Genomic DNA, 24,548 nt, shown 5'->3' on the forward strand with positions numbered 1-24,548 from the left:
CTTATTTGTTTATTGTTGGACGCCTCCCCTTTGCAGGCCTACAATGTAAGATCCATGCAGGCAACCACGTGATCAGTTCTGTTTGATACCCTTTACTCTGGAATCCAAAATACCTGGAACATATGGATGTTCAATAAATATTTGGATGAATTAACAAATAAATGAATATGGAGCTCAGTTTTAGCTGATGAATGAAAGTCTCATATCTGGAAATACTGGGTTCACCTGAACAAAACAAGACACGGGCATGTGTCCATTATCTTTACTCACTATCTTCACTACTTATTTTCTAAGCTCTATTGAACTTCTTTATATTATTCTCAGCACTGCCCCAAAGCAGTTCTTGTCAAAATCACCAATATCTAAAGTAAGACTCCTGGCATATAAAACAAACTCAAGATAGACTGTAAAATAATAGTGAACCACGGCTATCGATGTCTTTGGCCACTATCCACAGAAGATCAGCAAGATACAGTAGGAGCCAAGTTGGTGCCTATATGTAATATTACCCCATATTTCTTCTTCCAGAAAGAGGAAGCACATTCACACAAAGCGAATGTAGTGGAAAAAAAAAAAAGGCTGACGATGAGTTATAAATTAAATTAGTGGCACCGTTACTGGTTTATGTTTGTATAGTGAAAAGATGTTAAGCTGGAGCTAAATGGGATCATTTTTGTTGTTTTAAAAAATATATTAGAAGTCTAGATTTCCCTTTCAGATCTTTCCCAGAGATAACACATATGCCTATAATCATCTCCTTTTCCAAAACTAAATCTGCAACATACAATTTGAAAGACACAAATTTACTTACAGGGACACCAGAACAAAATATAAAAATTAGTACAGGTTTTAAAAATGCAGGATATCAAGATACAGTGTATGTGCCTCTTAAATGGCACCAGGGATATTAAGTAGATGAGTGGTCAGAAAAAAGAGCAAGCAGATGCAGTCTAGAAGGGAGATAGGTGGTCAGAAAAAAGATGGCTGAAGAACAGAATACCATAAGCAATATACCTAGCTTTGGGGGTAGGTTATGATGAAGATAATTGGTTTGAATCTTGGAGCACAGCCTCAAATAAATCCTTGTGGGAAGATAGGAATAGAAATAAAAGTTCACCAGAAGAGCTGGGCTTCTTTCCCTTACACCCAACTAACTTCAGATTACGCTGACTTGACACCATGTAAACTGTAATCGAAGGACTGCTTTTAACCAATGCCATGTGTACCACTAGAAGATCTATACCTGCCAAACTCAACTTATTAATGCTCAATATCATCTTCCACCGCATCACCTTCATAGAGTTGTGCTCTGCATGCAAGGTTGTGATTTTTCTATTCCAAAGCCCCTCTCCCTGTCTCTGTCTCCCTCTCTCACACACACATGCACACGCACACACACTAAAAGTCAACAAAGGAGAATGGAGATTAGAGGTTGGAGGACAACACATACCTTAAATGACTTTATAAAGAAATGATCAAATTCTAACTTCAATTGAAAATGAAATAAATAATAATGTAGGATCTTCAAAATTTCAGATTAAAAAGTCCAAATCCTTCATTTAGTATATAAAACACTGGGACCCAGGGACTATATATAACTGCCAAAAAAAACATACAAAGTTAGTGGAAAAGCTGGGATGAAAACCCAGATTTCCTAGCCCTGTGGGATAACCCTTTCATTTCACTAGTTCTTGATCTTTGTATCTTTGTTATTACAGATCGTTTTACAAACAAAACAAAACACAACAAACAAACTCCCCCTTGATGGACCAGATATCTTATATAAGTATATATTGATAGGTTTATTGTTGTTATGTTTTCAGAACATACCAGGAATGTTCATTTCAGAATATTTTAAGGACTGAATTCTAAGAATACTGAAGAGCAACCATTCACCAGGCGTCCTAGAGTCTGCACCCACACTGTCCAAGGTTGATTTATGATCTTAAAAATCACTGAGACAGAAGAAAAGTGAGAAATGTGTGTGTTTCAGGGTCTGGGCATTTTCTTCGGTGTTATGGCTTTCAGTGTTATTCCTTAAGGAATAAAACACCACTTTGATTTTGTAGAGTCTATGTTATAATTCAGCATCACTAGAGACAATTTTTCTCCTTATTTGTATGGAATATGTAATTCTATATATTATAGAATTTTCCTGATGAATCTTTCCCCCATTTAGATTGCCACAATTTTAGAAAAGGCCCTACTAGGCTCTAAGGTATCTAATTTGTCATTTTGAACGAGCCAGTTTTATTTGTGAATCACAGTGAATGATTCTAGGAATTTTATGTTGTTATTTCAAGTCAAGAGACCAAGCTCAAAAAAACATAACAAGTATAAATGGTTCAAATCCAGACTCATTCTCATCACTGGTGCAAACAAATTTTAATATAGTTCTTTGGGAAAAAGAAAAACACTTGTTAACAAGATGAACATGCATTTGAAGGTGATATGCAAAATCCAGGAAGACTTTCAATTTCTTGAAGCCAAGGGCTGTTTCCTATTTATCATTGAATCCAGTGCACTTAAAGCTTGTTGACACTTATTGAGCATTTACTATATGCTATATAAGCTTTAGGTATATTCTATTATGCTCAAAAACCAATTCTTTGAAAGTGATAAAATTATTATCCTTGTTTTATAGAAGAGGAACCTGAGGCTTACCAAGATAAACTAACTTACTAGGGCCACAATGGACTTGGGTTTCCAGATCAAGAAGTTGGACTCCAGCAACCTACACTATAAATCCGTTTTGCTGTGTTCTCAAAGATGTTTGTTAACGTGAAAACAAAAAGGGCCCGGACCACCTAGAAGACTTTCTGACCACATACCTGCGTCTTTTTTATTTAATAATGAAACTGTAACTTACAGCTGATTTTAGCATGGGGAGTGGAAAGCAATTACTATACAGCTGAAGACTCTCCCGCTCATGTCAGTTCACCACCTACAGACCATTATTACAGCTCATCCTCCAAATCACTGCATGGAGGGAATTATAAGACATCTGACAGAACTCTTTTGTAGAACCACAGATATCACCATTATCATGGCTTTTCTGATACATTCCATCAGTCTTGTTGCTGAGCCATCACTCACGTTTCTTCCCGGACTTGATCTTCTCTTTTGCAAGAACACACACACACACACACACACACACACACACACACACATACTTGTAGAGCATTTTCTAGACATTTATGTATGCCTGGGAGAAAACTTACAAGAAGGGATTGAGGATGCTCATTAATTATTTTCACCAGAGATGAAAGAAATTAGGGGATACATCTTTAAGTGGTAGCAGGAAGGTTTAGTTTATATGGAGGTGGGGAAATAGAGTATATTCTCTATAAAAACTTTGAAATGAATTAATAAACCAAGATTAATGAAGTTTTTTGAGATTAGAATATACCAGTAGTTCTTTGAATTTTCATCCTATGCTATTCACTCTTCACCATCATCAACTTGAAGATATCCGTGAATATGAACCACAAAATTTGTTCAAAGTAAGTTTTGGATCTCCATAATCCCTGACCTATAATATTTGAAGAAGCAGAGTACAGAATTCTAATATTGTGTAACTTAAAAATATCTGACAGCATTAAATTCCCCAACATAAATGGGAAGATGACTTGGTCAGACTAAAATTTCCAAAAGGCCCAATAAGGTGAAACGGACATCACCCCAAGTAAAATCCTACATAATCACACAGACACATCAGTGAAAAGTTAAAACAGATTTCTGCCTGAGAATTCAAGAAATGTACTACCTTGCCCCAAATTGGTAAGAATCCGATTACCACAAGGATGGATAGTTACCCATGGCGAAGAATGGGATTCCCAGCAGGGTGGAGTTGTACTTTCCATCGGTGATGAAGAAGATCCCTGCTGCCGTGACGATGGAGATGCACACTGTGAGCACCCCCAGGAGGCCCAGGAAGGGCTTGCTGCGCAAACAGTCCTTCATGGAGCTGGAGAGGGTGGCTGTGGTCAGGATCAGCACAAGGCTCACCAGGACCTTGCTCCTGGCCAGGATGCTGGTCTTATGAAAGTCTCTCCAGAGGCTAAAGGATGCTAAAGAGTAGAGCTGGAGGTCCTGGTGCTCCTCCTGGAGCTTCCTCATGAGCTTACAGAACTCATTCTCCCACTTCTCCCCTATGAGGTCTTGGGTGGCAGAGCCATAGGTCTGGAGGTAGTAGGTGATTTGAATGGCTCTGGCTGACTTGACCCGCTGGTCCTTGCTGTTTGGCACTTCCACTACCCCGCCCAGTTGGTGTCCAATAAAACTGTTCCTCCCATCCTTGAAGACAGAAAAAGGGGAGACTAAAGTTACTGGAGGGATGCACATTTCAAACAACAGATTCTTACTCTAAATGAAGGAACACAACGAAGGCAGATGTAGGCTCTTGCAATTGCGGAACCGATGTGGGTGGAATGGCATGGAAGGAGTTTATATTCAACCTTTAGGGTGTCATGGGATACCATGCACGATGATCAGATTTAGAAAGATGCAAAGAGGATTATGAAGCTGGACAAGATTCTCCACATGCATAGGAAAATGTACATAAATATTATTTCGATCTATCCCATCCGTATCCCCATTCCCACCGTTTCCTTCCGTAACAAACTGTTATAACTCCTGTACGCGGGATCAGGTTTGATGATTTGGTCTCAGCCAAAAGTGAAGCATGGGATGAGTTAACAACATTTTAAAACTTAAAGTAATAATTCATTTAATAAATATACACTAACATTTTCAGGGTTAACACACACACACTACACCAACACACGCACCCACAAACATCACAAACATCCATACTCTGGAGGTACAACTGTATATTGCAGAACAAATCGAAGATACTGGGTTGTTTTTTGTTTGTTTGTTTGTTTGTTTTACAATTAATGTAATAGTGTTGAAAGGTTTTCTAAATATGATGTGAGCACCTGTTCACTCATTACAAAATTCCCTCCAAACACCCGCCTTGGTCATAGGTTGACCTTTTCCTCACAGAACACAGTGGACAAATCCCCCAAACGAAACTGATGAGATTTCAGGTGGGGTGGTCAAAAGTCATTTTGATTTCAGAATTTCGCATGACACAGAGCAGCCAAGGTCATACGAGTTGGATATTTATAAGAGAAGCAATCACTTCTCTTTATGGTACACGCGAGGCGGACGATGAGTTGCTTAATTCAGAGCAGTAACTCTCAACCAGTGGGGTCTTAAGACTCAGAAAGAAATCCCTGGCAGCCATCACCAAATTTTCAACAAGTCGGGTATTTTCTTTTTTGCCACAGTTGTCATTTACTCCCATGGCAATGCTCTTCAGATATGATACTGAGGCCAATAGCAGGTTGCAAGACGGAGCATAGCATTGAAAACGTGCTTCAGGGACTGCTTAACACGCAGGCACAAAGGTAAATTTATGCTCTAACGAGAATTTGCATTTGCTACAGCAAGCAAGACTTTTATCTCACGAGGAGAGAAAAGTGTAGAGTCAGAGCAAGAAACAGTCCTTTCTGGAAGAGTAGTGTGGAAGGGCAACAAACCCAGCAGTCTGATAACTGTGGTGATTTTCACAGAACTGTGAGGCACTCTATACTCAAGGAGACACGTGTAACAGTTATGGTGAACTCGTTCAGTCCAGAAACCTATATCTGAGGTACTTGTTCCCGTGTATTTTTAACATACACCAAAGTAATTATAATACTCGAGAGCGTGTTGCAAACACAAAACGTTTGAGACATTTATAGAAAGTACAAGTGTTAGTAGGATCATTAAGAATTGTGAGGAAGAAATTTTGTAGTCACTTCACATACCCATTTTCCCCCTGCATGTTCAATAAAAGCAATCTTTCTATTTAATACAACCTGATCAACTCCAAATGAACAATATATTTCTAAATAAGAATTTAAGTTGAGTTTTTTTCCCCCTTTGCTTGGTAAATCTCCCACTTCCAAGGCATCTTTGTAAAATCTTCTTTTCCATATATATATAAAAAATTGAAATTTCAGCTGGAGGTTCCCAATGCTCTCTTTTGAAACCTGTGGGCTTCTCTCATGAACTGCAGGTAAAAAGGTAGGAAAGCTTCAAAGAAGGAGTGGGGATCCTGTCCAAGCACTGACAGACTGGAATATGGTTTCCATTCTTTAAATAATCTCTATTCTTGCTCCTCAATTAGGCTTGTTTATTTTTGTTTTAAGCTTGGTATAATTTTTAGCTCCACCCTTGTTTCTACTTCTTTGAAATCCCGTCTGTGATGTGGACTTGTGCTTTTGATTATTTGAAAGAGAAAGTATTTTAAAAGCTATATTTATTCACTTAACAATGTGCAGTTCCATCTGTCTTTACTCATGGCTGTCATCAAAAAGATTTCCCAGGGATCTTTAGCAGCGGAACAAAGATTTATGCGTCCCTCAGGCCTCATTTGGAGATTATAGTGGATCAAAGAGGGCGCTGATAATGTGCCTGGACAAAAGTCAAAACTCTACCAAAGGCAATATATAGATTTTTAAATAACTGATCTTTATTGAGTTTGGCTAACTGCTCACCCTCATTTTGAAGTTGTCTAATTTCCATTTCTTACAAAAATTACTTCATAAGAGATATGCTTTCATCCCATTATATTGAAATGAATGTAACAAATAGAATGAATTTCTCTGTCTTAATCTGGCCTACTCCATGCACCAGAACAAAATAAACAAGGTCTTTAGATGTCCTTGAACAGGAAGCTCTGCTGAAAGGTCCACATTTTGCACAAGCCATTGGCCCAATCATCCTACTCAGTATAGATCTGAGAAATATTTCTAAGGCAAAATTCTACTATTTTGTAAAGGGTGGTAGAAGAGATTCCGAACTTTACCAATTCATGGCTGCTTCTATGTAGGAGAAACAAAGAATGAATGGAACATGTATTTTAATTATCCTCTGGGTAGAACTTCCCTGGACCTGTCAGGAGTCAGGAAGTCACGTGACCTGGGTTGCACCATGCGTCTCACACTAACTGGATAAGAAACGCTTGGCTGGTTCATTTCCCCTTGTAGGTTTCCATTTTATCATCTCTAAAATGAACAGATATGAATATATGAGTAAATGTTTACATAATATTGAAGTTATTTTTCAGCTCTATTATTCTATGAAAATACCACCTATAAAGTTACTCTGAAGAGAGCTGAATGTCAGAAATGATATCATTATAATAGAGCCATGAGTTGATTATTTTTATGGCATAACACAATCTTACCAATGGCCAGGTAGGATATTTTTGTTTAATAGATGAGCAAACGTAGAGGCTCAGAGAAGGGAAACCTGTTAGTCAAAGTGATGAACCCAGGCTTCCAACGCAAATCTTCTAATTCCAAATCCAGAACTTTCTAGAATCCTATGGGGGTGATTTCAGGGAAGCCACTTTAGGTCCTAGTCTCCATTAAATGCTCTTTATGATTAAAACTTATTTCATGTGTAGATCCCTTTTTCCCCAATATTTTACTCTCCACTAAACCAACTGCCTACCATTTATGTTGATTCAACTTCCTCCTTTTTCAATAAAACCTCCTACATAAATTCCAAAGTCCCTTTAAGTGCAGAAATCCCATTTATGTCACCATGAAGATAAACCTTAAAAATATGACAAGATGGTAACACATCACTTCCAATACTCTCCTGTTTCAGTGTTTCACTGAATTGAACAGGCATCATTAACAGGGGATTCATCGAAGTTCCTAACTCATATCCTTGTGCCCACTTCTGCTTTTCTTCAGTCTATTTCTCCACCTTAAAGCCAGAGCTCGCTTGCACAGCTCTAAATGAGATTACACCATTTATACACTTCAAACCTACTGGCTTCCACTTACATTAGGAATAAAAGAAGAATTCCTTACCAGGTCTGCAAGGCCCGGCATGTCCCACTGATGGCTGAGCCTCAGACCTTGTCTCCCAGCACTCTTCTCCCCATGAACCTGTTCCAGCTTTCCCACCTTTCTTCCTACTGCTTGAACATACCAGGTTAATCTTCACCAGGTAGCCTTTGCAACTGCCACACCCTCTGCCTGGAATGCCTTCCTCCACTCTTCCATGGCCGCGGCTGCTTCCACCTGGGGGTTTTATCTTCAAGGGACCATTGGAACCACATGATCTAAACTAAGCGCCTCCTTCCCAGCCATCACTTCGTCACATAATGCTCTGCTGTCTTCTTCCTACAAAAGATTTCTATCTGAAGTGATCTTATTTAACCAACTAACTGCCCCTCCACTAGATTGTGTACTTGTCGAGAGTTGCCACCTTTCTTACCTTGCTTACTGGTAATTTCCCTGTGCCTAGCACACAGCCAGCTATAGAATGAACATTCCGTAACATTTAATTCAGTTCGCCCTGAGGTATATATAACTAAGCTTACATTATTTTTTCAGAGACCATTTTGCTAAGAAGAGGAAAAGTAAGAGACAGCTCAAAGTGTTTGAGGACAATAAGACCTCAGATGAAGAAAGGTATATATAGAAATTAGAGGCTGGTACAGAAACACACACACACACACACACACACACACACACACAAATATTACTGGGTTTTTTTTTTTTTTTTCCGATCTCTTTACTCTAGTGTAACATTTCCCCCTAATATGTTTCCTCTTCCATTTTCATTGTATACCAAACATGTGGAGAAAGCTAGTCAGCTGAGAGGGGGACTCAGTGAGTACTTGGAAAAGGGTTCCTAGGCACTGTGGCCTGGGGACAAAGTCCCTTCAAGGAACTGAAGGAAATGAGGAAGTCTGAGGCTAGAGAGGAAGGCAGGGTCTTTTCAGTAAGAACCAGCAAAGCCTTGTTAAGGAGCTGGAGTTTAATTGTTCTGTGGTAAGAAACCACTGTGAGTTTTAAGCAGGGAACGAACGGCATGCTTTCCTATTTGGAGTGCTTGCTCATCGCACCGTGGCAGATGATTTAGGGAGTCAGGGTGACTTGAAAGGAAAGAGCTCCATTAGGAAGTCCCTGCAGCATTTCGAGTTCTTGATGCAGCTTGAAAAAAAATGTCAGCTGAGGCCGTCTGTGGTAGGTGAATGGTTCCAAGGTGAATTGCTGCATTTACAGGTCATGAGGCTGCCTCATGGCCAGGAAGCAGGGCATCATACTCTCTCTTCAGGAGCAGTGATGCCAGAAAAAAAAAAATCTTGGGTTCTTTAAGTCTTATCTCTTTTACAGTTACTATTTTGCAGCTCTTAAAAATTACCACCTGATCTGAAGCTTTACGGTGGAAAAGGAAATTAAAACTCTCAGAGACAAGATCAAAGAATAAATTCTTCAAGAGCTAGGAGAGGAAAGAGACATTAATGTCATAAACCACTGTGCAGAGAAAAGAAATATTCAATGATGCTTTGAAATTATAGGGGAGTAAGTGTCATATCTGCTCAATATATGTGCTAGGTTGCCATTAAGATACTTTCTGAGATTGCAAGATAATTTAGCTGCAGAGCTTCTGTCCAAGACAATTGTATTTCAGCTTTCATTGATGAGGCAGACACTGCAAGGATATTGGAAACTTTTAGATTGTCAGTCGTCTTTTATTGCTGAAAAGACAATCCTCCTATGTATCGTAGACGGTGACATTTCTAAAGGAATGGTAAAGTTTGTTGTTGTTGTTGTTTGTTTGTTTAAATAAGACTTTCCCCCCTCTTTATTTCCTAACTTATATCCCTTTGTGTTATTCTCAATATCAAATATTGTAGGATAAACTACGATTAAATGGAATCACCACTATCTTGAATTTCCTCATCAGAGCTTCATGTTTAGTAGAAACAAGCAAATAATGAGAAAGCAGGTTCCTACATGGTATTTAGTTAAAGAAAAAAGAATCGAAACTTATTTTAAAAATGAAGGCTTTAGGGAGCCGTGGTGGCTCAGTCGGTTAAGTGTCTGCCTTTGGCTCTGGTCACGATCTCAGGGTCCTGGAACGGGAGCCCCACATCAGGCTCCCTGCTCAGCAGGGAGTCTGCTTCTCCCTCTCCGTCTCCCCCTACGCTCTCCCTCTCTCTCTCAAATAAATAAAATCTTTTTTAAAAAATGAAGCCTTTAAAACATTAAAATGTCCTCATACAGAATATATTGAATTTCTTATGTGACATTACTCAACTAAGAGAGTGCAGTGGTGTATTTTTATTTTTTTCAAATAGGACGGTTAAAAAAATAAGCTTCATGTTGTTGAAATGAAATGCAAACTTAAGCCAACCAGACTATAAAATAAGTTTAACAATGCACTCTAGCATATCCCTTTTTAACACATGTGGCAGACTCGGTTCCAAGATTTCAGAACATTCTTTGCATCACCCTAGGTAACTCCTCCAGTCATTCTGTGAGGAAGGGCTATGTTGGAGTAGTTTCAGGTCACCAAGGAGGACACAGGCACCTCAGGAGAGGAAGTAATGTCAGGTTACACAGCTACTAAGTGGCATAGCCCATTGCTTATTCTTCTTTCTGACTCCAACAGGCATGTTCTTTTTTTTTTTTTTAAGGTTTTATTTATTTATGTGACAGAGAGACAGTCAGCGAGAGAGGGAACACAGCAGGGGAGTGGGAGAGGAAGAAGCAGGCTCCCAGCGGAGGAGCCTGATGTGGGGCTCGATCCCATAACGCCGGGATCACGCCCTGAGCCGAAGGCAGATGCTTAATGACTGCGCCACCCAGGCGCCCCAACAGGCATGTTCTTAACACAACTGCACGTGTTTAAATAATTTATGAATATATTTGAAAGAAAGGAAGTATAAGATAGCAGTTATGTACATAGTCTCAAGAGTCCAACTGTCTCACTAGGAGTCCCAGTGTCAACATGGGCAAGGTGTGGAACTGTCTGGATGTCAGTCTTATTACGGGGTTAAAATAAGAATCGTAAGGCATTGTGAGGATCAAGTGTGCGAATGTATATAAAGCATTTAGAATAATGATCAGAAAGTGTTAGATATTATTCTTACTAATATGTCATAAATTAAATATTTGAATGATACTGTTTATTCACTTAGACATCTAAATTTTTCTACATTTCCCAGCAAGTATCTGTAATGAGAGAACACAGGGGACAGAATCCAGGCATCTGGCTCCAACTTCCAGTTCTGTTATTATTACAACAAGGTGACAGGGCATGCTGCTTGAGTTCTTTGGACACCAACTCCATTTCAAAAATAAAAGGCTTAGCGTATAGTATTTCTAAAGGTTTCATTAGATCTGTATTTAATGATTCATCCATGGTAAAGTCATTAGACACTGCAAAGTAGGCTAGAGAAATCTACCTTAAGGGAAAAAGCAATAAGAAGGAAGAAGAAACATATTGATGACCCACGTTCATTTCCATAGGAACAAGAAACTTTTTATCTTCTTTAAAATCTGGACCCAGTAGTTTTTCTCTCTCTCTTTGAATAATTTCCAGAGAGAATTCTTCTCAAATGGAAAAACATCGAGAATTTGCCCAATTTTACCTAGATGTAAATCATCTCTCAGTAGCCAGATGAATTAATTTCTAATACAGTAAAATTCATTTTCTCTACAGATCTCTATTTCATGAGTATCCTGACCTCTCTGTTGGTTTACTTTTCACATAATTAGATAAATACATTTAATTTCTCCTTTACTGATGCCAAATCTTTACACAAATTTATTTTAAAAGTGTGGAAATAGAGTAAACATCTACATTACATGTGAGGCATGTAACAATGAATTTTTGTTTTTCTGTGATTCGTTTTAGTAACCCTATCCCAAAAATTTCAATTGAAAGCAATATTACTATTTTAAGTGAGTCTTTCACAAAGAGATCAATATAACCACTCACAGGCCATATCAAAGGACATTTATCTTTGATGCTCTTCCCCATAAAGGAAGCTGGCCATCATTCATACGGGACCATTTGTGGAATGTACAAAGGCCCTAAATACAGTGCCCCCTTCAGGAGAGGGATCGAAAGGCCTTCCACAAGAGCCTTTCCTTTGGGCAAGAAATTCTCCAAAATATACTCTAGCTTACAGCCACATGCTATACCTGAGTCATTAGCACCTCTGTATGGAAAAGCAGATCAGAGTAATAAGCTACAGAGGCAAACTTACGGTAGAGCTCAATCCCTTGATTGAGAAATCAAAATGGGAAAGAGGAAGGATCAAAAGCATAGGTAATTCAGGTAACTACATGGGGCCATTGTGTGGTGAAGTCTGGGCATACTCGAGAACGTGACATACAGATGGAAACAGTCAAGAAGGACAGAGTCATTCATTCATTGAAGACCTAGTCAGGGAACACATACTTTGCGTCAGCCAGCTCTCGAGGTTAGAATGATGAACAGTTACAGTTTCCATATTCAGAAAGCCTACGACTTTGGGGTGGAGTGAGAGATAGGGGGAAATAAATAAGCAGAAAGGCATTTAAAAATATATACGTAAGTATTAAGGGAGCAGTGAGAAGTAATCATCTAGCCTAGCAGGAACTAAGAAGACTTTCTTAAAAGGGGGATATCGTAGCTGAGACCTGAAGCATGAGTAACGATTATCCAGGTGAAGATGGGTATTGGTTGGTGGACATGGGGAGGGATGATCTTCTACGCAGAGGGAACAGCATGTGCAAAGGCCTAGAAAGGAGAATATGCATGTTGTGTTCCTGCGACTTTGAGAATGACTGGAATATACAGTGGGGAGAGGTGATGCAGAGATGAGTACTGGTAGTGAATATGGAGATTTGCTTATTCAAAAGCTCTCTTTGAGTGCAATGTGAAAAATGAACTTTCGGTGTGCCTTGGGATGGAGACAGACACTAGAGAGGGGGCACTGGATGGTTTTCTTGCCTTCGTCATAGCTTTATTTAAGGCAAGAACTACTGGATTATATGAGCATCATTTTTATTTAGTTATTTTTTTAGATTTTATGGAATGCAACCTATTCTGGAAAATAAATTTTCCTCACACCTAGGCCTTTTTCCAAAGAACATCTCTTCTGCAGTTCTCAAGATTCTTGGAGAAAAGCTTCCTTCCTAGAGGCACAGGAGTTGCTAAAAGTGATTTAGTTACTCTAATGATTCCCATAAATCTAATAAATCCAAACAATATATGTGTTGAGTGTCTGGGAAGGTAAATTGATAGTGTGTGTAGAAAACAAGATAAGGACAAATAAACAGAAGAAAAATATCTCTTCCTTGGAAGAGTGTGTACTTTCATTATAGAAAGAAAGCCTGTAAGATGGCGAGAAAATAAAGCAGCAGAGAGTATTACAACTCTGAAGACATTGCTGAAGAATGCAAATAACTGCTGAGGGCTGCAAAATTATATACATATGGCATGATCTCAACCATGCAAAAATAAATATGCACGCATAAATATTCAAAGGAAATCAACAACATTTAACATTGGCTCTTATTTGGTATAAAATTATAGGTCACATCTGCTTTCTTGGTTACTTGGGCTATTTTATATATATTTTTAAAAAACACTATTGACTCATCAACACAAATAATAAAAATAAATATGTTAAGGGAATGGCATGATGGGTAGTTAGGAATGGGAAGGATAAATTAGCTTCGACTGTTAATCAAATTGCACTTAGATAAGCAGTGAAAGAGGAGGTGGGCCAAGAATCAAGACTCCCTTGTTTCTGGGCTCAAGTCCTAAGCAGTCTGCCTTGTGGCTTCTAAGTCAACTTAAGTTATGATGGTTCATTCTTCTCCATGAAGGACTGTGGTTTTGCCCTTTGAGATGTAATGAACAGCAGTATTCTATCTAAAGCTACAGATAAATAAATAGCTTCCTGGCTGTGAGGGTAAGGTAAAGTGGTGACACTTAACTCTCCAGTTGACCCGACTTTGCTCTGGCTAACTGGCACTGGCTTTTCAAAGAAAAGATCATGAGAACTTTGGTGGCTTAGTATCACTTGTCTTCCATTGAACTTGAGTTACAAACTGACCCTCATGAGGTTCTTCTTAATTTTTGTCTTTGTATTGTTCCTTCCCATGCATTTTTTTTACTCGAAAACAGAAGCCAAATTAATTGACTAATCAAACAAAAGTTTTTTGAGTATTTGCTATACATAAAACATCACTCTAAGCAAAAGCTTTCTTTCTTTCTTGAATTATCCAGGTAATTGTAATCACAGAGGTCTAGATTATGAGGTTGGTTCCAACTTCCAGGAAATATGCCATTAATTTCTGCAGTGTGGGAATGGTATTACCATTTATGAACTTCAATTTTCTAATTTCTTCTAACTTTAATTTTTCTTTGTTTTCCAAGATTGTATAAAATTTTCATTCAATGGGATGCCTGGGTGGGTCAGTTGGTTAAGCCTCTGCCTTCAGCTCAGGTCATGATCCCGGGGTCCTGGGATCCAGTCCCGCATCAGGCTCCTTGCTCAGCAGGGAGCCTGCTTCTCCCTCTGTCTGCTCTGCACGCCGTTCCCCCTGCTCCTGCTCTCTCTCCGACAAATGAATAAAAAAAAAATCATTAAAATTAAAAAACATTTATTCAAAGGGGCCTCTACTGATAATTACTACATGCCGTCTTTTATCATTGTTACCTGTTTTACTGCTCTGTTAGCCTTCCAAGTTCAGTGAAGTTAGAAAATGAAGGTGATCTATTTCTTAAGCTAAAGGAAATGAATGAAATGAATTTGGGGCACATATTTCAAGGAAAGGTAGAGGAGTTTACATATTGGGGAAGAAAGAGAAACCTAGAGTGTAACCTTTATTTGTAGTTGTGGGCTCACCACAGCTGGGTCTTAATCCTTTGATAAAACAAAAGTGACACCTTTGCAAGTTTACTGAAGACTGAGCAGATGTTACTATCTCATCATCTTATATGAACTTCCTCCTCACCTCTTCTTTGCCCCCTCTCCTTTCTCCTCTACCTCTCCTGGCCTCTTTCCCCTGCCCTTTTTCCCCTCTCTCTCCTTCCTTCTGACCCTTTCTCTCAGTTTTCCTCTTCTTCTCCCTCCCATCACTGTCCTGCCTTTATTTGAAAGACAACTACCTCAAAGTCACGGTGAGGAATAATTATTGAACTATGTCAGTAAAATGCTAGATAAAGAATACAATGCTTTCTTAAGTCCATTTTATCTTCACTAAATTACCTTTCCTGTTTAATCCCCAAAAGGACAGACATGCTTTGAAAGTATCATGTGTGATATACATTCTAATGAGATCCATGAAATTGTTCTTTACTACTACCAAGAGATCCAGCCTTAAAGATATTAAAATAATGGAAAGCCTTTTGATAAAGCTCCGAAAGTAAGTACTCTCCTATCACGAAGCTCCACGTGGGTGAAATATTACTTCTCTTGGCATAGGAGATGAGGGTGTAACGGCTCACCTTTGCAAGTGCGTTAACATTTTCTGGGTTGATGTGACATATTTTTCTCAAGTGCACGTGCTAATCTTTGTGTCAAACTCTATATTCTTGGTTATCTAGCAAAGGAGCACCTGGATGCCTTTGGGAGGTAAAATTTTAAAAGCTAATAACATTTTTAAGATCTGGAGTAAAAAATTGATTCAAAACCAAAGTGTGTGTTTTTTGCTTGATAATTTCACTGCAAAAGATTATCCAAAAATCTTGAAAGATTTAGAAAATAATTTTCTGCTTGTATTTCTTGGGAGGAAAAGAACTCCTTTCCTGGTTGTCTTTAAGGCTAATATTAAATAAAAATGTCTACGTACAAATACTTGCCTGACGTAGGAAAGAAGTAACCCACTCAAGTTAAGCAAGGAAATAAGTCAGAAGCATATTAAGTTATGCATAGTAACTGTAAACTCTAGTTTTAGTAAAGGAAGGTAAAATTTCATGTTATTTTATTACCTAACTCAGGAAAATTCAATGAACACTCAACTATACGTGTTTTTATTTTATACTTGTGTGAGGTTTTTCAATTGGTAAGATTCACTATTTGACTCCACATGCCCATTTTTGGTTTGGAACATATGGTAACCTTAATAAGTTAGGTGGTAGTGAGTTACAGTGAGTAAAAGCATATATGATGGATTCTCCCAAACTGTTTTGGCAACTGATTTATTTTTTATGCAATAGGGATTTTTATGCAATAGGGGAAAATACTAAGGCAGACAGTCTCATTATTATGAAAGCAATCATCACTGTAAATTTACTATTCAAAATTGGGCCAATTTTAAGCAGTCCGACCCACATTCTAGCCTTAGGGAGTTTAATTGCCTCCACTCGATAAACATGATTGCTGCTTCTTCCAGGCACACATAAATATCCCTAAAATCACCTAGCTCTGTTTCATGGAGTTTGGAGACAATGTTTCTAATCAAAATTGCACTCCTGTTTTAGCTTGGTTTCAATTTACTTCTGAATTTATTAAAATAGTGCCAAGCTTCAGCAGCCCAATTTCTCATAATCTGACAATCAATATATTTTTTTTCTTCCACAAATCACTACCTTTCTTTCTAAAGCACAAAACTTTACCATAGAGAATTCTCTTGAACCAGTTCCTTCAAAGTGTTAAGAAATGAACTGAGATCTCTTGCCCATTCTTCAACATATATAAGGCATTCTAGAGGTATCACAGGCCACATGGCTGGCAAGAGCAGTTTGCCTTTAAGGGACTAGAAAGGTCCGTCTGTAACTAAAGGCACCTGGTGAAGGAGCCTCTCCTAGTTTCCTTATTTTATCACCTCTTTAAGTTTTATACATAAAAGGGCAGAACGCAAAAGCCAGTTGAGGTGATTTTGCGTCCACGTGGTTTCCTTTTGTGTTTGTTGACCCATTATCTTATCACCCTACTGGATTGTTCAGAGAAATATAATTTCATCAAAATAATTTACAGCAAACTTTGATTTTAATATGTTTGCTTCAGTGTAATATTTCGTGCTTGCTACAACTACATGTTCTCTCTCCAATATTCTGTAACATCTCACAGGCATCACTGATGCTGATTCGAGGATGCTAAGAACGCTGTGTCTATCACGGTGTTAATAGAAATCCAGTGTATTTCATCTCCCTCAAGGATAGCAGCTATTTTCATTCAAATGACTTGATTATATTAAAGTGAAAGGAAGGAAAAAAGCTACAGAATGAGAAATGCAAATACAAAAAGGACACACAAAGACATGGCTTCCAACTTAACACACCCAACACAGAACCAGTTTTTTAGAACACCTGCTACAAATGAAACTATTTTACAGGCAAAACATATGAAAGGCTGGTTCATTGTCCTAAAGAACATTCGCCGTCACTCTGCTTTACAGCCACACAGGTTCATTCCCTATGATTTTGCAAGTAGTCAGAGAATTTGAGGCGACTATGTCACACCTTCCTTATGAATAAGGTGAGAGGCTCTCTTTTTTACAAGGCTTATGCAAAGAAAACAGTCTAACATCTTTCATTTACATGGAGGTACTTAGTGGAAGCACAATTAACTTGGTAAGTGGGTGTCTGCTTTGACTGAGAGATCAGAGCTATTTGAAGCCACTGCAATCAGTTACATAAGCAGGTATTTAGGGGAGACTTTTCAAATGCATATTGCTATGTCAAGGCACTGTTAAAAAAAAAAAAACAATAATAACACACACGGCAGAAACAACACTCCCTCAGAATTGGGGCTGGCAGCTGTCTGGACCACAATGGAGCTATTTACAAGGAAATACTGAGCAAGTTTCTAAAGGAATGGAATGGCACTCAGCACTGATTAGTGCAGTGCGGCCTACCCCTCCCTCCAACAGCAGTTTAAGCAATGAGTTTGTTATTTCTCAACCAGAACAGGAAAGAAGATAAACCCAAGGGAGACATCAGAAGGGTCTCATGTACCATCTGAAGGAATCTGGAAGGGTTGCCATTGAAAATCTTTAAAAAAAGAAGGAACCTGATGAGATAGAGGTTAGAAGTCCCCTCTGATGACAATATGAATAGTCTGAAATGCATGTGTGTATGTGTGTGCACATGTTGGGATTTTGCAAGTGTTGACTGACATTGATTGACGAGGAGGTTCCAATATACTTTCAGGTGAGAGAGAAAGAATCCGTAAAATGAGCAAGTGGCAACAGAGAGAAGCAAAAGAGTTAATAAAGGGATATTTAAGAAGTACAGTGCATAGGACTGGGTGAGTGACCCCATGTGAGAAACGAAGTAAAGAAGGGAGAAGTAAATGAGGACTCCCCAGTGTGGCTTAGGAGCCTGGTGTACCACAGTGGCAATCACCAACCCAAGATTCCTTGTGCGGGATTAGGGGAACTGGAATTGAGCTCCAGATTTTGAGTTTTCGGTACCTGAAAAACATCAAGTTGGAGATACTTACAAAGGAACACATTGCTTAAGACAGAGGCTAGAGATGAATACTTCAGAGGTATACACATTAAGAGCTTGATCTAAGTCCACACTTGTCCAGAGAGTGAACAATGTGGGAAGACAAGACGCTGGGGGGGGGGGGGGGTGTAGGAAAGAGTCCACAAGACTGAGGAAAATAGTGGCAAGAAAATTCATTAAAAGGCAAACAATGCAGAAAAATAGCAAGCTTTTTTGTAGAGTCTACATATGTTGATGAAATATTTCACCAACCCTGATGGGAAACATATATTATGGAAAGGAGGAATTATAATGGGTGGCAACCCATTTGCTGACATTTGTTTAATTATCTCAGAACAAATTTTTGTAGGACATGGGCTTACAGTACACTCAAATGTTCCAATTCATTGAAATGAAAGTGGTTCAGATCCAAAGAATAGTCTTCAGTTGGAATATTTTTTCAGTGCTTTAATAGGAAATTCCCACCAGTCAAGTGAAGTTGCATCCTGTTCAACCTTTTGAGATGAAGGATTTGCCTTTTAATGAGAAATTTGCATTTCATTATAATGATGTACCCTCTGTCCTTGACTTGGTTATTCTCTACAGAAGCAGGGACTTCTTTGGACCATGTGCGTGGCATATAGTAATGACAGCTTCCAGAAAATTTACCTCAGACATTTAAAAGAAAAAAGGCATAGTTAAAAGAAGCAAGTATTAAAACACACACACAGACACACAGGCACACGCACACACTCTCCTTTGCTGGGTGCAATATAAAGAGAATACTTAGAGGTGACCCTACAAGTTCCCTGTTTCACAGCCAGGCCTTTGTGAAGACAGAACTAGTCATGAAGAGTTGTGCTAGGTTAAGTCATTGAAAATGCTAAGAATTATTTGTAAAAGGGAGCTTGATCGTCAAGGCCACCTGAGTCAGCAGTATATTTTAAGCAAGGAAATAGCTGCATGTGTTGGTGTGTGTAGGGGTGGGGGAGTCCCAAATTCTAACCTAATATGGCATAGCAGCACCTTGGATAGACACACGTTAAATTAAATAACAAAGAAATAATGAAATGATCTCCTATCTGTGAAGCAATAGCACATTGCATTAAGAAGAATTTAAACAACTAAACACATTTGCTGCTTATAATAAAATAGTCACATGGTCAGTTTTTCCAGTTGGACCCATATGATCATTAAAGACATGATATCTCTGCGGGAACCTCGGAATTGTCTGAGACATGTCAACTTATCTGCAAGGGAGTTTCTTATATTTGGTAAACAGAAAGTTAGAATCGACATCAAAAATTTCAAGAACCTTAAACTGGAAGAAAGTTCTTTCCTCTGAAGTCTTATGGAATTTTCTAGATTTCTCAAATAACACTTTTTTTAAAGATTTTATTTATTTCTTTTGACAGAGAGACAGCCAGCGAGAGAGGGAACACAAGCAGGGGGAGTGGGAGAGGAAGAAGCAGGCTCCCAGCGGAGGAGCCCAATGTGGGGCTCGATCCCGGTACGCCGGGATCACGCCCTGAGCCGAAGGCAGATGCCCAACGACTGAGCCACCCAGGTGCCCCTCTCAAATAACACTTTTATTCACTCTATGGTATTTTCATTATTTTTGTTTCTCCCCTTCTTTATTGGAAAATCCTTGAAGGCAGAATAAAGTGTTCAATATTTTTATTTTGTTTTGTTTTGTAATTGCCTACGATAGAGCAGCTTCTTAAACATCGTCTGTTGAAAAAAGAGTGGTATGTACCTTACCAGTTCAATTTTTTTCGTTCTGAATTGTGTATCTTTTCTGAATAGAAAAGGACAGGGTTATGAGTACATAAAGAAACCAAATGGTCTAATTTACATATGGAATTCCAGAGTTTGAAATCGGCTTCTAGGCAATATAGTTAATCATCTCTCAGAGGTTATATAGCTAAACCTCCCACCAATATCATGGGAAATCTGATTTGCTGGAAACTGTGTGGATCTAGAATGTTATAATTAGGATAATCTTTTACATTTACAGTAGTCTGCCTTATCCACACGGGACACATACTCAGACCCCCAGTGGATGCCTGAAACCATAGATAACACTGACCTCTCTATATACTATGTTTTTTCCTATGCTTAAATACCTATGATAAAGCTTAATTCATAAATTAGGTACAGTAAGAGAGCGACAACAACAACTAATAATAAAATAGAACAGTTATAACAATATACTATACTAAAAGTTATGTGAATGTGCTCTATCCCTCAAAATATCTTACTGTACCGTGCTCACCCTTCTCCTCATGATGATGTAAGAGGATAACATGCCCTCATGATGAGATGAAGCAAGGGGAACGACACAGGCATTGTGATGTAACATCAGGGGGCTATTGACCTTTTCTCTTTTTTTAAAGATTTATTTATTTGAGAGAGAGAGCACACGTGAGCACGAGTTGGGGGGGGTACAGAAAGAGGAGAGAACCTCAAGCAGTCTTCCTGATGAGCACAGAGCTCCACCCTGAGCTCAATCTCACAACCCTGAGATCATGACCTGAGCTGAAATCAAAGAGTTGGACATTCAACAGACTGAGCCACCCAGGTGCCCCTTCTATTGACCTTCTGATGATTTGTCAGAAGAAGGATCATCTGCTTTCAGACTGGTTGACTACAGGGACCTGAAACCATGGGATACGGAAACTGCAGTAGTGAGACCAGGGATGGGAAGTGGGGGGGTGGGGGGGGGACCACTATATGTTTGTGGATATGGCAGGAAGCTGGGAGTGAGAAGCCCAAGGGCCCCTGGAAAAATGTGATGCTTTGTATTGTTTCCATCCTTTCTGCTAATCTTTGAAGCCCACTGCTCTCTTCTGCCTGTGACTCTAAAGAAAACTAAATGACCGTATAACTTAGAAGTCCTGTACCAAAGTCTCTCCTCTTCCGTCACTGATCAGCCATGTGACTGTCAGCCTCTATCCAACTTGAGCAGCAAACGTCTCAAGGAGCATTGTTCTGCTTGTACCACTTGCACAGGTGATATTGAACTTCACCCTTTTTCATCTGTAGATTTAGTGTGAAGTTAGTTTGCTCACATTGCAAACAATACCCCAGGCCATGTGCATGGCCTTTCTCCATGCCCAGGCAGCCATGGTGGGCATGAAGAAATAGTATGCTTTCCGGAAATTCTTCCTGCAGGTGTGTGGAGACTTGTAATACTGGATCATAATGGTAGAGAAGAGCAAGACATTAAAGTAGCAGACAGATGGATGGGATCCAGGTAATTCATATTTTTCTTTATGTCAGAATGGAAGCTGGACAAGCCCGAAGTGTATTTATATGGTTTCTGCCTTCTCTCAAATATCTGTTCCATTGATTTCCATAGCCTTGCTTGCACCTCTTATTTGGGCCTGCAATTCTTACCATGAGGTGCTATTGTTGTGTGTTAGACAATAAAAGGAGTGGGGGCAACATTCTCCAGAAAATCACCCTTAAGAATATTAATTCTGGAGGCACCTGGGTGGCTCAGTCATTAAGCATCTGCCTTCGGCTCAGGTCATGATCCCAGGGTCCTGGGATCAAGCCCCGCATTGGGCTCCCTGCTCAGCGGGAAGCCTGCTTCTCCCTTTCCCACTCCCCCTGCTTGTGTTCCCTCTCTTGCTGTGTCTCTCTCTGTCAAATAAATAAAATCTTGAAAAAAAAAAAAGAATATTAATTCTGGATGGGAATGATGAGTGTGGATGCTGTTTCTTTCCCACTAGCGGGTCAGCCCAGAAGAACAATCTGTTACTTTGGAAAGCAGAGAGCACGAGCCTGAAAGACAGACCCATCAAAAAAAGGTAGGTTTTGAGGCACCCCTTGTGTCACTCTGGGCCCCCTCACGAGGGTACTACATCTTGTAGAAAATCCTGGGATACTGGATGTTGGAGAAAAAGAGGCCGCTTAAGCATACTGTACGCTTCTGACTAAAATAAGTTGTGGGATTTCCTTCGTGTGTCAGGCACAGTAGTCATTGTTTTATAAAGAAACACAAATAAAACAAAACAATAACCCCACAGGTGCATATGACCTAAAATGGCAAGTGTTTAGTAGGCAGGTTTTGACCTCAGTGATGACACTTTAGGATAAGGAGAGATGTGGAAGGACAGTCATGACCAGGTGACCACGTGTGGCTGTGAACCCAGCACCTGGGATATGGGTCTCATCAAAAGGGAGTAGAATTAAGGTCTGGACATAAAGATCATCGGTCAGCTGTACTGCATTCTCTAAAGCACTTTGAGAAAAATGAAGATGACCCAGTGATGTTTTGGCTAACATCTTATAGGACAAAGCTGAGGGTTGGAAAGCATGATGTTTTTTAAAATATATTTTTATGGTTCCAGAGAATTATAGTATTGTTCATATTTGAATGGAGGTTTGCAATATTAAAACTACTTGATAAGTGTAACAGGGAGAGTGTTGGGGTAGGAGAAAAAGGGTCTTTGGGTGAATTGTTCTCCATTCTTTGCTGTTTCTTTCACTTCTGAACGTTGGCACACTGTGCACTTTTCCAGATCTGTCAGCAGATCCATCACTCAAGCCCTCATTACTGTCGGCACCACCACCTCTTATCAGAATAAACTCCCTTTGCAGTCAATGAAAATTTTACTTTTCACTGATTCATCTCACTCCCTAAACAATGATTAGAAGACAAAACGTCGTGAAGAACTGAGTAATTATAAGATGTAGTTAAAGGTATCTGGGCAGCGAGCTACCTTATCAGAGACACGAAGCACCTTCCTTTCCAGAAGAATTGTCACACACTCTCTGCATTCACCCTCCCCGCAAAAAAGGCGAAGACCTATTTCTCAAAGAGTCAAACCACTTCTTTCTGATGCTGTATTATTCTTGTGCCCTAAAATGTGTATCAAATGCAAAATGTAACTGCTTTTTCTTCACTTTTCTTCTTCAAATCATTTTTTCTTATTATCTGTGTGGTGAATAAATCTCTTCATTTTGCAGAGAAACGTGTTGGAACATCATGATTTTTTCCTCTTACATACACCCCTGAAACACTTATTTGGAAGAGGGCAACATATGATTCCACATGAACAGCTCAAACTCTACCATTTATAATAATGGAGTATGAGGATAAGTTGGGTTACTCCGAATTAGGAAATCAATCCTTCAGAAGATTCTAATATTTCATTGTGGTTTCAAAGTGTGTTCTCTGAACCAGCAGTGTCAACATCACCTGAAAACTTGGGAGAACTGCAAATTCTCTGAATCAAAAGCTTAGGTAGTAGGGCCCAGCAATGTGTGTTTTAATAAGCCCTTAGGTGAGCCCAATGAGCACTCAAGCTTGAGAACCACAGCCCTGGAAGAACTTTTATCTCCTGAGCTTGCAATGTCAGCTTGATGGCGATGAGTCAAATTTTATACCGGAAACATGGCAAGAAGTTGAATTTTTCTTTTCTTTTTTTGGTTTCCAAGAAATTAAGTATGTGTATATTAGTAGAAAAATGGGTAAAAGAAGGGGATCAAGAGAGATTAAAATGGAAGGAGAAAGAGGTTGTGCTAACAAGACAGATTGAGGCTCACGGGCACCCAGGAAAAAACATCAAAGGGCTAAGATGAGGAAGTAGGAAAGCACTTAAACATGGTCCCACAGAAGAAATGTAGAAGGACTTGCACTCTAGATGCCAAGGGGCCTTTTATCATAAAGGAAGTTACACAAATTTGTGTCTTTTTTTTCCTTTTCTTCTTTTAAAAAATAATCTCAGTCTGATCAAGCTTGGGCTTAGTCAGACACACACTATGAACTTCAGAAAGGAGACTTGAAGAGTTTCAAGGAAAAAGTTGACAGAAGCTATGACATGTAACTCCATTACAGAAAAAGAAACCTCAAAGGTTTCTGGGAAAAATCTTAAAAATATCACACAGGCTATACTAATAGAAATAATTGCACTGAGGAAGGGAAAGGGGAGAATCCTTCAGGGAATGAGGTGGCAAGGAATGTTCTCCAATGAGTTTACCTTTTATAAGGAGACATCCAAATATGTAAGTAAGAAGATAGTTTAAAAGGACGTCATGGATCTATGAGAATAATGTTCAGAAGGCTAAATTTAAAATAAGGCACCAAACTCTAAGGGCAAGAAAAAAGTTCTTTTTTTGTTGCGAATATTTGACTTGTTCTGTTTTTCTTTGTTTGGACCAAGAAGATCAGACAAAAAACAGGCCCTCTGTGTTGGGCTAGTAATGTAACTCTTGGTGGCTGACCAAAAAGAAAAAAAATGGAGAATAAAGCCACTGCTAAGTTTCTGTCTTCTCTTTCCGTGAGAATGAAGGGGTAGGAA

At 39.1% G+C, this 24,548-nt stretch overlaps 1 protein-coding gene across 1 annotated transcript in view; it reads right to left on the bottom strand.

Moving 5' to 3' along the window:
• Nucleotides 1-24,548, bottom strand: part of PTCHD4 (patched domain containing 4) — a 179,174-nt gene that overhangs the window by 124,504 nt on the left and 30,122 nt on the right. The window contains exon 2 of the mRNA XM_057303981.1: nt 3,816-4,296. Coding sequence (XP_057159964.1) covers nt 3,816-4,296 — 481 coding nt within the window. The remainder of the gene's footprint in view (nt 1-3,815; nt 4,297-24,548) is intronic.

Source organism: Ursus arctos, unplaced genomic scaffold (genome assembly GCF_023065955.2).
Source record: "Ursus arctos isolate Adak ecotype North America unplaced genomic scaffold, UrsArc2.0 scaffold_29, whole genome shotgun sequence".
Lineage (NCBI taxonomy): Eukaryota > Metazoa > Chordata > Mammalia > Carnivora > Ursidae > Ursus > Ursus arctos.